This window comes from Haliotis rubra, unplaced genomic scaffold, assembly GCF_003918875.1.
Source record: "Haliotis rubra isolate DU_JTF1 unplaced genomic scaffold, ASM391887v1 Scf1124, whole genome shotgun sequence".
Taxonomy (NCBI): Eukaryota; Metazoa; Mollusca; class Gastropoda; order Lepetellida; family Haliotidae; genus Haliotis; species Haliotis rubra.
In genome coordinates, this window is record NW_025765031.1 from 77,032 (window position 1) to 89,700 (window position 12,669).

At 39.2% G+C, this 12,669-nt stretch overlaps 1 protein-coding gene across 1 annotated transcript; it reads right to left on the reverse strand.

Moving 5' to 3' along the window:
* Positions 1-9,619: 9,619 nt before the first annotated feature.
* Positions 9,620-11,161, reverse strand: LOC124290483 (cytochrome P450 1A1-like). The gene has a single exon (XM_046727198.1). It carries the CDS (start codon positions 11,159-11,161, stop codon positions 9,620-9,622), a length of 1,542 nt encoding a protein of 513 aa, XP_046583154.1.
* Between the last annotated feature and the right edge of the window lie 1,508 nt (positions 11,162-12,669).

The following is a 12,669-nucleotide window of genomic DNA, read 5'->3' on the forward strand; positions in this document are numbered from 1 at the left end:
GTACAACAAGGACTGTTCGGCTCGGAGTCAGTATAATGTGTCTGAGTGGGGTATTCATGCTTCACTGCGGCATGGTATCTCAGTGTGCTAGAACTATAAAACCAGCTTAAGTCTGGGCTAGTACAAGCAGCCCCACATACACATACATACGCTTGCACGTTGTCATATGAGCGAAATATTCTCAAGCACGACGTTAAACCCAATTTCACCTCACCTCACCTCACCTCACCTTTCACAAAGCACTAAGGTGATCGTAAGTCACTAAGGTAACCTTAGTGCAATGTTAAAGAATGGGAGCTAAGGTTAAGCTTCGTGAAAGTAGCCCCTGATTCACATGCAGCAAGAACATAAGTAGCACGTATCATCTCTGTAGGGTTTTATACAGTCTGTTAAAACACACATCACCGACATCAGGCTGGTATATTGGTAACCTTATGGCCCATCTGTTTCTAGGTGCAGGTCAAATTGTGGGACACATGTAACAAGCAGTCATACCGTTGTAGATCTTGCCGTGGCATGTTCCGTCATCCGTAACATCGTCGTTGCAAACAGCCGTAAGGACTTCACATGCTGTAGATGGTACTCTGGCCCCTATTACAGAAACCCCCTGTAGGTGATAATGTAATATTTGGGGTGGTCGGGTAGCCTAATGGTCAAAAGCGTCCGCTCTAGTACGGTCAAAATGTGACAAAACCTCCAAATAATTGGTACAGAAATGATTTGAGTGTTTTCAACATGTTTAAGTTATAACTAATGCATATTAAAAAGTCCTCAGTGAATATTTTTTTTAAATCTCATATTGTGACACAAATTTACCTTTTTATGTATGTTTTCAAAGGGAACACAAGGTACTACTAATAAATGAGTTAGAAAGGTCAAATAATGTTATGTGAAGTCCTCTTTTGGGGTGAAAAGTTGAAAAGTTGAAATTTTCAGAGAATAATTTTTAAAATCTCATATTGAGACACAAGTGTACTTTTTATGTATATTTTAACAAAGAACACATGGTACTACTAATAAATGTTCTGGAAAAGTCAAATTACTTTTTGTTTAGTCCCATTTCTGAGTTAAAAAGTAAAAAGTTGAATTTTTCAGAGAATATTTAAAAAAAATTCTTATTGAGACACAAATGTACTTTTTATGGATATTTTCAAAGAGAACACAGGGTACTATTAATAGATGGGCTGGAAACGTCATATAATTTGAACAAAACCATAGATAAAAGACGTTTCAGAGCATATGTTTTCTGTTTTCAAGGGTAAAAAAAATACAACTTCGGGAACATGCAATTTCTTTTTTGTCTCATAAAAGTTATGATTTTTCTGAAAGAGAACTATCCCCTATCAAAATGGGGGTTCTCACATATTTGATAGTACAGTTTTCTAGCTATAGCATGAGTTAAATATGTGTTATACACGTATTGCCAAGGAAACAATTAATAGACATTTTAACATTTAAAATAGCACAGGGCACTAGTTCATAACTTGATCACTCTCTCTGTTATGAATGAATATGTGTAAGTATCAGAGATATGACATGCATTTATATATATATATAAATAAACACACGACACGGATCTTCTCCCTGAAGATAAAATAGAAACATTTTGGAGAAGATCCGTGTCGTGGGATTATTTCAGAAACTTGTTCTTATATATATATAAGGGTAAATATATATATATGCATGCATGCATTCCATGTCTCTGAAACTGGGGCGGTGGGGTAGCCTAATGCTTAAAGCGTTCGCTCGTCACGTCGAAGACCCGGGTTCGAATCCCCAAATGGGTACAATGTGTGAAGCCCATTTCTGGTGTTCCCCGCCGTGATGTTGCTGGAATATTAAGCGGCGTATGGAAGCGGCGTTAAACCAAACTCAGTCAGTCAGTCAGTCTCTGAAACTATATATATATATGCATTCCATATCATATAGATAAATAAAAACAGAATGCCTTTTCTCTGAAACTAACACATATTAATTCATAACAGAGAGAGTGGTCAAATTATGAACTAGTGCCCTGTGCTATTTTAAATGTTAAAATGTCTATTTCTTGTTTCCTTGACAATACGTTTGACTTTGTCCATGGTATTGCAATGGCTATATCCAAAGCCAATAGGAGTTCAATTAAGAAGCACAGTGGTGCCTTTGCTCTCCAGGAATTTGTCCATGGCACTGGGTTTATTTTTACTAAAAAAGAGTGTATTTATTGCTAAAGATTGAAATCCACATCAATATGTTTCTCTGTAACCTCGTGGAACCGATTGAAGTACACGGAGGCAGATCAGGCATGGCGGAACATGCATGTCAACATATGGGTGACAAATTCTCACAGTAAATCCATTTCCAGTGTCCTATGTGAGATATTATCCTTCAAATACAACCAGCTAACTTCCACGTGAATCTGAATCTGTGTAGATCACTTGACTCCGGTTAACCTTATGTGTGTGGTTTGTCGACATTGTACTTCTTTGTGCGACTGCTCACAAGCACGTTAATTGAGCAAATACAGTTTTGAGTCTGGGAATCATTTTGATCACAGGCCTGAAGGTGACAAAACTCAATACCGAGAATGATACATCTAGTGATTCATTTTATATTTTACATTAATTGTTCAAGACATCAAGCAATTTGATTCAGCAAAGTCTGAACGAATTGCTTGGTAAAGGACATATGAACCCATCCCTTTTAGCACATCGACACTTCGGCAACCTTGGCAAACAGTCACCTGATTGCAGAAACGTCATCGGTATGCGCTAATCCATGTTCTCCGATTGATCTACAGTATCTGTAGAAAGGTTGCTGAGATTTCAAATCAGATAAAAGAATACCAGTTATACTATAAATATTTGCTAGGGTTCACTCAATTCTGCGCACATAATATGTAGTTGCCAGTTAAAGTTAAAAGAGAACAGTCTCATCCTCCAATCACCTTTTGGAACTGTTTTTAAATTGATAGCATAGAAAATATAAATGTTATCATATTTTCCTAATCTATCATTATGGATTATGTTTCTTCAAGTTCTGTTAAATCTTGATATAGAATGTCCAATTTATCACCTAGGTGCGTAGTCTTACACGACCGCAGTGCATTGAGCTCTGTGGGCTAATTAAGGGAGCTGAATCATCCCAGTCTTCTTCCTCATCTCTTTTAATTGTAGCTTTTAGCTGTCTTTTAAATCTGTTAGGCTAACTATAGCCTCATCTAGCAATAGTTTAATAAAAGTCTTCGATAAAACCTTTTCTTTCCATTCTTACCCATGAAGGTCCGGGTTAGAATATTGATCTTCAGTAACCCATGCTTGTCGTAAGAGGCGACTAACGGGATAGGGTGGTCAGGCTCGCTGACTTGGTTGCCACATGCCATCGATTCCCAATTGTGCAGATTGATGCTCATGCTGTTGACCACTGAATTTTCTGGTCCAGATTCGATTATATACAGACCGCCGCCATATAGCTGGATTATTGCTGAGTGCGGCGTAAAACTAAACTCAGTCTTTCCATTCTGCTACTTCAATCTATTGTGAACAAAGGGGGGGGGATAACTCTCATTTTCTCGTTTTCTTTGTGCTTGAGTATCCAAAATCCAAGTTCAAACCTCATGTCATATTTTTTTTTAACAATCTGGACTCATTTTCAGAAAAAAAATATTTTTGTAAAATATCATTTTTCATAGTTTTTGCGCCCCAAAATCCACTTGTAAATCATGTAAACAGAAAACCATTTCTGTACTAATTCTCTGGAGGTTCAGTGATCTTTCCCACTATTTATACTGGACTACTCGTCATGCGAGACCCGGGTTCGGTTCCCCACAAGGGTGCAATGTGGTAACCCCTTTTCTGGTGTCCCCTGCCTCGATATTACTGGAATATTGCTAAAAGCGGCTTAAAGCCATACTCACTCACTATTGATAATAAGATAATCTATGTCAACAGACCACTACGCTCTACCAGTCGTATCTATCGGTTATCTGTAGGTAATGATCTGCCTTATAGTTTGTCCAGCCCATTTCTGGTGTCCCCCTCCGTGATATTGCTGGAATGTTGCTAAAGCAGCTTACAACTCATCCACTCACTCACCCACTCCAGAGTAAACATGAGGCAACTCCTTAGCTTTTGAGACAACAAGAGGCGTAGTGTCAACAAAGAATGGTAGTCTTTATTGCTCAAGGTATACCTTGTGGTACAGGGCGAATGACTTGCACACAACTTACAGAGTTCGGGTGAGGCTACCAGGGGAAGGCGGCGAAGTGATACTGACACTTGACAGTAGATAGCTGAGTGGACTGGTCATGTTCGTCCCTTCAAGTCTCTGGTTTATGGAATACTGTAAGGGACATTCTCGCGATCTCGCATTCTCGCGATCTCGACCTTTGGAAACAAGCTAAAAATGCCAAAAGTGCGAGAATGCGGGATCGCGAGAACGCAATATTTTGCCCAAATCTCTCGTTCTCGCGATCTCGTATTCTCGTGTTTTTGGTACATAGCACTTTTTGTCAAAAGTCGACAACGCGAGAATGCGACATTTGTACATGCTGTCAAATCTCGCAATCTCGACTTGTCAAATAAGGCCACAAAAACACAAAATCGCGAGAACGCGAGAAAATGAAATGTTGCATTCTCGCGTTCTCGCGATTTCGTGTTTTTGTGGTCATATTTGACAAATCGAGATTGCGAGATTTGACAGCATGTACAAATGTCGCATTCTCGCGTTGTCGACTTTTGACAAAAAGTGCTATGTACCAAAAACACGAGAACTTTAATCCACTCGTGTTGACACATTTGATATTAGAAGACACTTGAATGAGATTTTCTCTAAATAACATAACTGCAAAGTTATCTCCACAATCATTCCATGTAGATATGTTTTAAGCAATTCCATATATTTTACACTCAACAGATTGTACTTATGTACAATGATAAATACAATTCATGCACATGTACTGTAAGATTAAAGTATACCTTCACCATCAGACAACAATAAAATCAGAAATAAAATTACAACACTGTGCAATGCAGATATCTATTGCTGTAAAGGGAAACGTGATTTGTATTACTGAGTTGTTTGAGTGCGAATATGAAAAATCAGTTTACACCAAGAAAACGTAAAAACCTAGGACTAAAAATTGAATGTGAGATTTGTCATGACGATTACAATCATGTCATCATTGTGAGGGAAAACTGTATGTAGATACTGCAAGACAATAAAATGTAATCCATTTGATGTTTACAAAACTTAACAAAGTCATTATACAGATTGAAATTTAGTATGAATGTATTGTTTTTACTTGATATGATAGAACGGAAGTTGACAAGTACCCTTGAATAAAGTTCCTGAAGGGCGCTAAAGTTGGACGAACATGAATACATAACACGTTTTATGGATATCAACTTCTGTCTATTCTTTATCACGACGTTTCCGAGCTAATTCTTGCTCCTTCATCAGGTGAGCACGAATTAGCTCTGAAACATGGTGATAAAGCATAAAAAGAAATCGTTATCAATAAAACGTTTCACGTGTTCATTCCCTTTAATATCTTCTGTGTCTGAAAAAATATAATTTCCTTATATTCAAAATGTGTAACATGAAATCTCAATACATATCCATCATTTATCAGATATGAAATGCAACCAGTATAGAAATGTGCCTGACATATCAACCATTCACCCATACAATCAACACCCCGCACCATAAACTGTTACAGATACTAAAGACTATCTCAATGATTTCTACTCTATTTGCACCCTTGAATGTCCGGGTTAGAATGTACCTTCAGTAACCCATGCTTGTCGTAAGAGGCGACTAACGGGATCGGGTGGTCAGGCTCGCTGACTTGGTTAACACATGTAATCGGTTCCCAATTGCGCAGATCGATGCTCATGCTGTTGATCACTGGATTGTCTGGTCCAGACTCGATTATTTACAGACCGCCGCCATATAGCTGGAATATTGCTGAGTGCGGCGTAAAACTAAACTCACTCACTCACTCACTCACTTTACTCTATTTGCAAACCGTATTTGATCATGATGGTTGGTGATTATTGACATAATTCGTCCGTGACTGTATTTTTATAATTTCTTGAAAGTTGTTTCTCACTTCTCTCAGCTATATACCTGCTAAATATTTGTGATGTTGTCACACTTCCCAATATGTACGGGCCAACGAAATTCACAGGTTGCATTCAAGATCTTCACATTTCGCGTGCCGTATTAGCTACCCACCTACGGAATTACATGTACATAGCCTAATCGGCGATGATACGACAGAAATTTGAGTATGTATGCGATACAAATACGCTCCAGGTCGGAGTGTGATATTCAACCATCTGTTCCAAAACTTAAACACAGACGGCATAATGTCAACAGAACGACAAAACACGGCCTGAAATGAACGATAAGCTGACTGAACGGCCATCATGTGATTCATTATTGCAATATGAACACTCATGGTCATCCTTGAAGTAGCAAGGAATATTTCAGGTCATAATATATAATCATTTAAGGGTCAAGATGTTGTGTCCATACACCAAAGTGAACGTTTCCCATAAAGGTAAAGCCTATACTGGTTAACGGTCTCTAAGTGTAGCAATAGCCCATACAGCTCGCATCGCACATAAGACCTGCTTGTTAATTTAAAGGTGGCCCGTCTGGATTAGCGCAAAAGCGGGTTACAGAATGGACAATAATTTCAGAAAGATTGCCCATTAACAATTGTATTCTAAATTAACTACGTTTACAAATAAATACAAATTACAACATTGAGTGAGTATAGTTTTACGCCGCGTTTAGCAATCTTCCAGCAATATCACGGCAGGGGACATCAGATATTGTCCTCACACATTGTACCCATATGGGGAATCAAACCCAGGTTTTCGGCGTGACGAGCGAATGCTTGAACCACTAGGCTACCCCATCGCCCCACAAATAACAACAGAATTATTGCAGTGGCAGTCCAAAAATAAACAGTAGCAAAATACATTCAAATGCAGTATAATCCAAAATCGGTGACGATAACATTAAAGGCAGTGATGCCAAAAGTCACCCTACTGCAACAATGGTCAAGTTTCCAAAACAGTATTCCAGTGTTAGAATAATACTTAGGCTGGCCATCTTGTAAAATGGGATGAGAAGCAAGTATTAGCTCCCTTATTATACCTCAGTTAAAAACTGCAGAAGAATCGCTAACTTCCTGGGTCAGAATATAGAGGATATATTTGTGGTCTTCTACAGTTGCAGTTACACCCTGAATGCCACTGCCATCCCCACCTCTCTCCAAAAAACCAACAAAAAACAAAAGAAAAGAAAACAACAACAACAAAAACCCAACAAAACAAACAAAAATAAACAACCAAAACAAAAAACAACAAACAAGCAAACCATACAAACAAAAACAAAACAAGAAACAAAAACCCCCCAAAAAAGACAAGCAAAACAAAACAACAAAAAACAACCAAAAAACCCCAACAAAACAATCAACAACAAAATAAGCAAAAATAAACAACCAAAAAACCAACAAACAAGAAACCAAAACACCCCCCAAAACATTTTTTGGGTAAACTGCACTTTACGGGTCCCCGGAAGTTTCGCTACAGACATGCGCAGAAGCCATATTTACATCGAAGCGAGCACTAACGCTGACGCCATTTTTTGTTTGCTCCAGCGAATAACAAAATCGCTGTTTAGGCCTTGTTTTGGCCCATAAAATTACCCTTGGATAGTAATCGATAATCTTCTCTAGCCCTTCGTTCCTCAACAATGTTTTAGGGTTTGTATTTTTTTCTGGGTTTGTCAATTGCAATGTTTATTCATATTTTAAGAAGACGCTGACGTAAAAATACCCCACTAATGTATTGTTTCGTTGAAATGAAACATTTTAGCCCTTAGATGCTTCATTGTATCCTTCTTTTTCCATTTTCATTTACAATAAACAAAACAGGTAAGTTTACATGATATGTAGCACAGCAAGAAAACAAATATCGAAACGCTTCACTTACCTTACATTACAAGAACAAATCTGCCCCTGAATTGACTTACCTTACAAGAACAAATCTGCACTTGAATTAAATTCATCTGTGCTTTCATTTTGCATGGCATTTTCTTTATTTTCATTTTCAACCATTTTAAAATATTCATGGTTTTTGGGGGTCAAATACACGGCGGATAAAAGTAAGAAATGTAACGAAAGGATCATCAGAACAACGTAAATATTTCTTCCTCACAATGTATTCCACAAAATAACTATCATACAATCCTTTCGTAGTTCCATACCTGGGCAGGGACGCTTTCACCGCTCTCCACGTACTCTCAATTTTAAGATACACGCACCATTCTCTACATTCACAAATTCCTTACTATGATTCACTGTCACAAGTTGTGGCAGTCGTAGTAACCGACTACCTTATTCGGAACATTCGACACGTGCGTCCACAATTGACCAATCTGATAAAAGGAACGTCATCGGGATTTCCCCTTGATTACTAACGATTGGATTGATGTTTTGGAGCATTACTAAAATTCGTGTTTAAAACTATCGTCTTTCAGACGAAGTTTCAAATTAAACTTTTGCCAGTAAACACGAAAATGACCTCTAATTTCGTCTAAAATGTCTCCTAACGGAGATCAGCCCGCTCTCGCGTGCTTCTCTATATATATGACGCGCTGCGCGCGTCACTTACTGCCGAGCTATAGAGAATACATTTCTACTTCCGGGTCTGGGGACCCGTAAACTGCAGGTGTCCCCATTTTTTTACAAAAGACAAGCAAAACAAAACAAAAGCAAGAAAAAGAAACACAAACCAAAATAGCAACAACAAAAAAATAATAAAAGCAAACAAAAAACAAAAACAAAATAACAAAACAACAACAACAACAAAATCACCAAGCTCTCATTAACATCTTTGAGTGGCATTTTAGACGTTGGGAAGAACAATATTGAACATATTTTATGGATAACAATGAAGAGCACGAATAAAAGAAGTTGTTATCCATAAAGTTTGTTCAAAATCAAAACTCTCATTCATTGCTCCAATGAAAATTCTCAAAAAGACATTCTCAAAATTCAGTTGCCACAAGAAATAATTGTAAAGTTGCCTAATAAACATTTTGGTCCGAGACATTCAAGCTGATTCCCCAAAGCATACTAATATCAGTACTTTTTTGTTGTATTTGTTGTAATTCCGTTGTATTCCTAAATTCATTTCCTGGTCCACCAAACAAAGGTGTTGGGCAAATCTGGAATCATTCTGCATGATTATAAAACTGAGGGTTTAAGAATTGCGGAAACACTTTAAAAATCCATATATATATTTAACAGATTCCAACTTTTAGGTTTAGAAAATCGCTTTGTGGAGCTTAAATATTACCGTCTGAATAGTAAACGAGTCCGTGATCGACCTCAGGCTTCAGTCTTAATATGGTGACACGGTCAGGCTTGATTAAAGAATGAGGAAAACCAGAAATGAACATGTCGATCTTTGCTGACCAATCAGACCCAATATTAACTTGAAGTCAACGATATAAGGAACATGTTCGTAGTTCAACCTGGAAGTTTAGATAGGTTTCACAAAAGTACGACTCTATAGAAAACCTAAACCGATTACGAACAGCTCTATGCTTGTCAGGTATGCTAGATCCTATATCGAATCTCAACTTTGTACGGAAGAGGTTTCATGTTCAACCCAAATTTACAACCCATTGTGTACTCTTTCACATCTTTAGGTTTGACAAAGGTACATCTTTGTAGGAAACCTGAAATGATTAAGAAGAGCTCTATCCTTGCTAGGAATTCCCCCAAGCATTTTCGACGTCCTGCTGAGAACGGAAGGTACGTGTCCAGGAGACGAGTGTCGATCTGACCATCCTCCTTCAGGAAACGCTCTGGTCGGAATACATCAGGGTCCCCCCAGACCTCCGGATCATGACTCAGTGAAAATAGATTGAGAAACACAAGAGTATCCTTCTTGATGGTGTAACCAGCCAGTTCGACATCCTCAGTCGTTGCGTGGGGTAGAGAGAGTGGTGTGAGGTTGATGATTCTTAGAATTTCATGAACGGTTGCTTCGGTGTACGTCATGTTACGTCTATCAGCCAATGTTGGGTGTCTGGACATACCTACGACATTGTCAATTTCCTCCTGTATTTTCTTTTGGACTCGTGGCGTCTTTGCAAGTAGAAGGATTGTCCACATAGTCGTAGTAGCCACTGTATCGAACCCAGCAGCAAACAGATCTCCGATCGTGTCCTGAAGCCGTTCTTCACTCATACCATTTGCCTTGTCTGTTTCTGTTATCCGTTTAGACTCTTTAATTAGACTGTCTGTGACATCCCGGAGATAGTCAGCGGAGAATGTTTCCAGGTGATCCTGAATTCTCTTTCTACGGATGAGATGTCCCCTCGATAGAAGATCTTTGAACTCGTTCACCCTCTTCGTCATAAAGTGCCTAAGCCATGGGAAAATATCAACTGGATTCCCAGCAGTAACAAATGTAGAAAAGTCTTGAGTGTGTAGAATGTACTCGCAGAAGTCCTTGTCTGCTCTGACGTTGCCTTTCCTTCCGTAACATATCTGATATATCACACTGCCCATTGCAATGTAAATATGATCGTTTGGGTCAAAGGCCTGGCCGTTGTAGCCATTGAACTCCTTCAAAATATTACTGACCTCCTCGCATATAATTTCCTCAACCGGATTCTTTCTTGCATTAGCGAACGCTTGGAAGGATTTATGTGCTATACGCCTATGCAGTTTCCAGGACATGTCGAATTTTCCAAACGATAAACTTTTGCCATTTTGAACGGAAACTGACGAGAAGAACTGTGGTCGACCAGAAAAAGCATCACCCTTGGTACAAAGTGCCTCCTTGATGAGCTTCCCATGAATCACTACTGTTGGCCATGCTCCAAACTGTAATTTGATGAGATCTCCATAGATCTTTCTCATCTTCATAAAAGTCTGATATGGTGTTTTACCGAGAAAAGGCAGATGGCCTACAATAGGTAGTCCCCAGGGACCAGGGGGAGATTTGGTCCCATACATTAACCTGTGTAGAAATGTCAGTATTGACGCTGATGCCAAGAAGACAACTCCTGCTTTCCCGAGGGTGGTTGTGTCTTGAACATACTTGTAAATGTCCTGCCAGTACATCTGAAGAGCCGCCACAGTTGACATCCTGAAACTAGACACAGATTTTATAAATGATGTGTTTATCGTTTAACGTCAGAGATTCTGCAGTTCTTTAAATAATAAAGCCTAGGCATGGCGAAACTGATTGTTATTGGGATCAAAAACACACTGACTGTCAGTTATGATGACGAAATCATTGTATGGTTAATCAAGTCATGAGCCTTCCTGTTGTGCAGGACGCAGTGAGAACAGGTATCGGACAGGCCCCAGTCACCACAGGAAAGCATAAACATTCCTTTTACACTTGACATGACCTAAAAAGCCGTAATTTAACTAATATCTTCTGGGAGTGAGTGAGGTTAGTTTTAATAATCGAGTCTGGACCAGACAATCCAGTGATCATTAACATGAGCATCGATCTACGCAATTGGGAACCGATGACATGTGTCAACCAGACCAATTTTCTAACCCGGACCTTCCCGGGTACAATAGCTTCTGGACACTTTAAGGACGGCGAGCGTGTACTGGTTGCCCCACCTAGTTTCAGTCAAAGGCCCAAAACTATCAATGGTGACCCCGCTGAAAGGCTCCTGTAAGGCTGGAACGTATTTTAAAGGTGCAGCTAGAATATTTTGATTAAATTTTCCATTCATCTGACATAAGTGGAAGGTTTTGCAAACATCAGTCACATCATGGTGCAAATTAATCGAAAGGAAATGTCACAGAATGTTATCACCCTAGTTTGGTCAAATAAGTACACATTGGCCCAGTGTCCGATCTATGTAATAGTAGTCAGGTAAATTATGCATCTTATATGCATTTCCTGGCATTACTGAATTGCAAGAGTGTTACGGGTGAAGTGGTTGTAGGAGTCTCGTACGTGTTACCAATCTAAGAAGTTGATGTGTTGCTTTGTAACGACGTGACAGATGCGTGTTGTCATGTTGGCTGCTCTCCTGTGTTGCAGGTACAGATATTACCATTAGATACTTGATGAGTGATGTTAGACATTACGGTAGAGTTTTTCCCATTCCCACTACTAGGTCATTTTCTAAGGTCAGGCATTTTGATGCGCTATCCGACACAGATGTGTCAGCTGTTTGACGAGGCGGACTGTTATAGAGGTGTTATAGAGGTGACGTGGAGTCATTGTGCAGTGCTCAGAAGTCAGTTGAGTCTTTGAAGCCGACTGAGTGAGTGAGTATGGATTTACGCTGCTTTTAGCAATATTCCAGCAATATCCCGGCGGGGGACACCAGAAATGGGTCTTACACATTGTACCCATGAGGGGAATCGAACCCGGGTCTTCGCCATGACGAGCGAACGCTTTAACCACTAGGCTAAACCACCGCCCCCTTTGAAGCATTTAAAGTATGATGTTTTGTCAGAAACTCTGGACTGTGAAGAATTTCACATGGATATACTTTCGAGACGTTGGTCTTAGAAAACGTTAGTGCGGAAGTTCTGGTACCAAGGAAGTGCTGGAGTCAGATTCTGATAGTGAGTTATATTTGCTGTTAATCTCGGTAGAACTAAGTCAAGTGATATTGTGT

Coding starts and splice junctions, on each gene's coding strand:
- LOC124290483 (XM_046727198.1), bottom strand. CDS start 11,161: ATGTCAACTGTGGCGGCTCTTCAGATGTACTGGCAGGACATTTACAAG.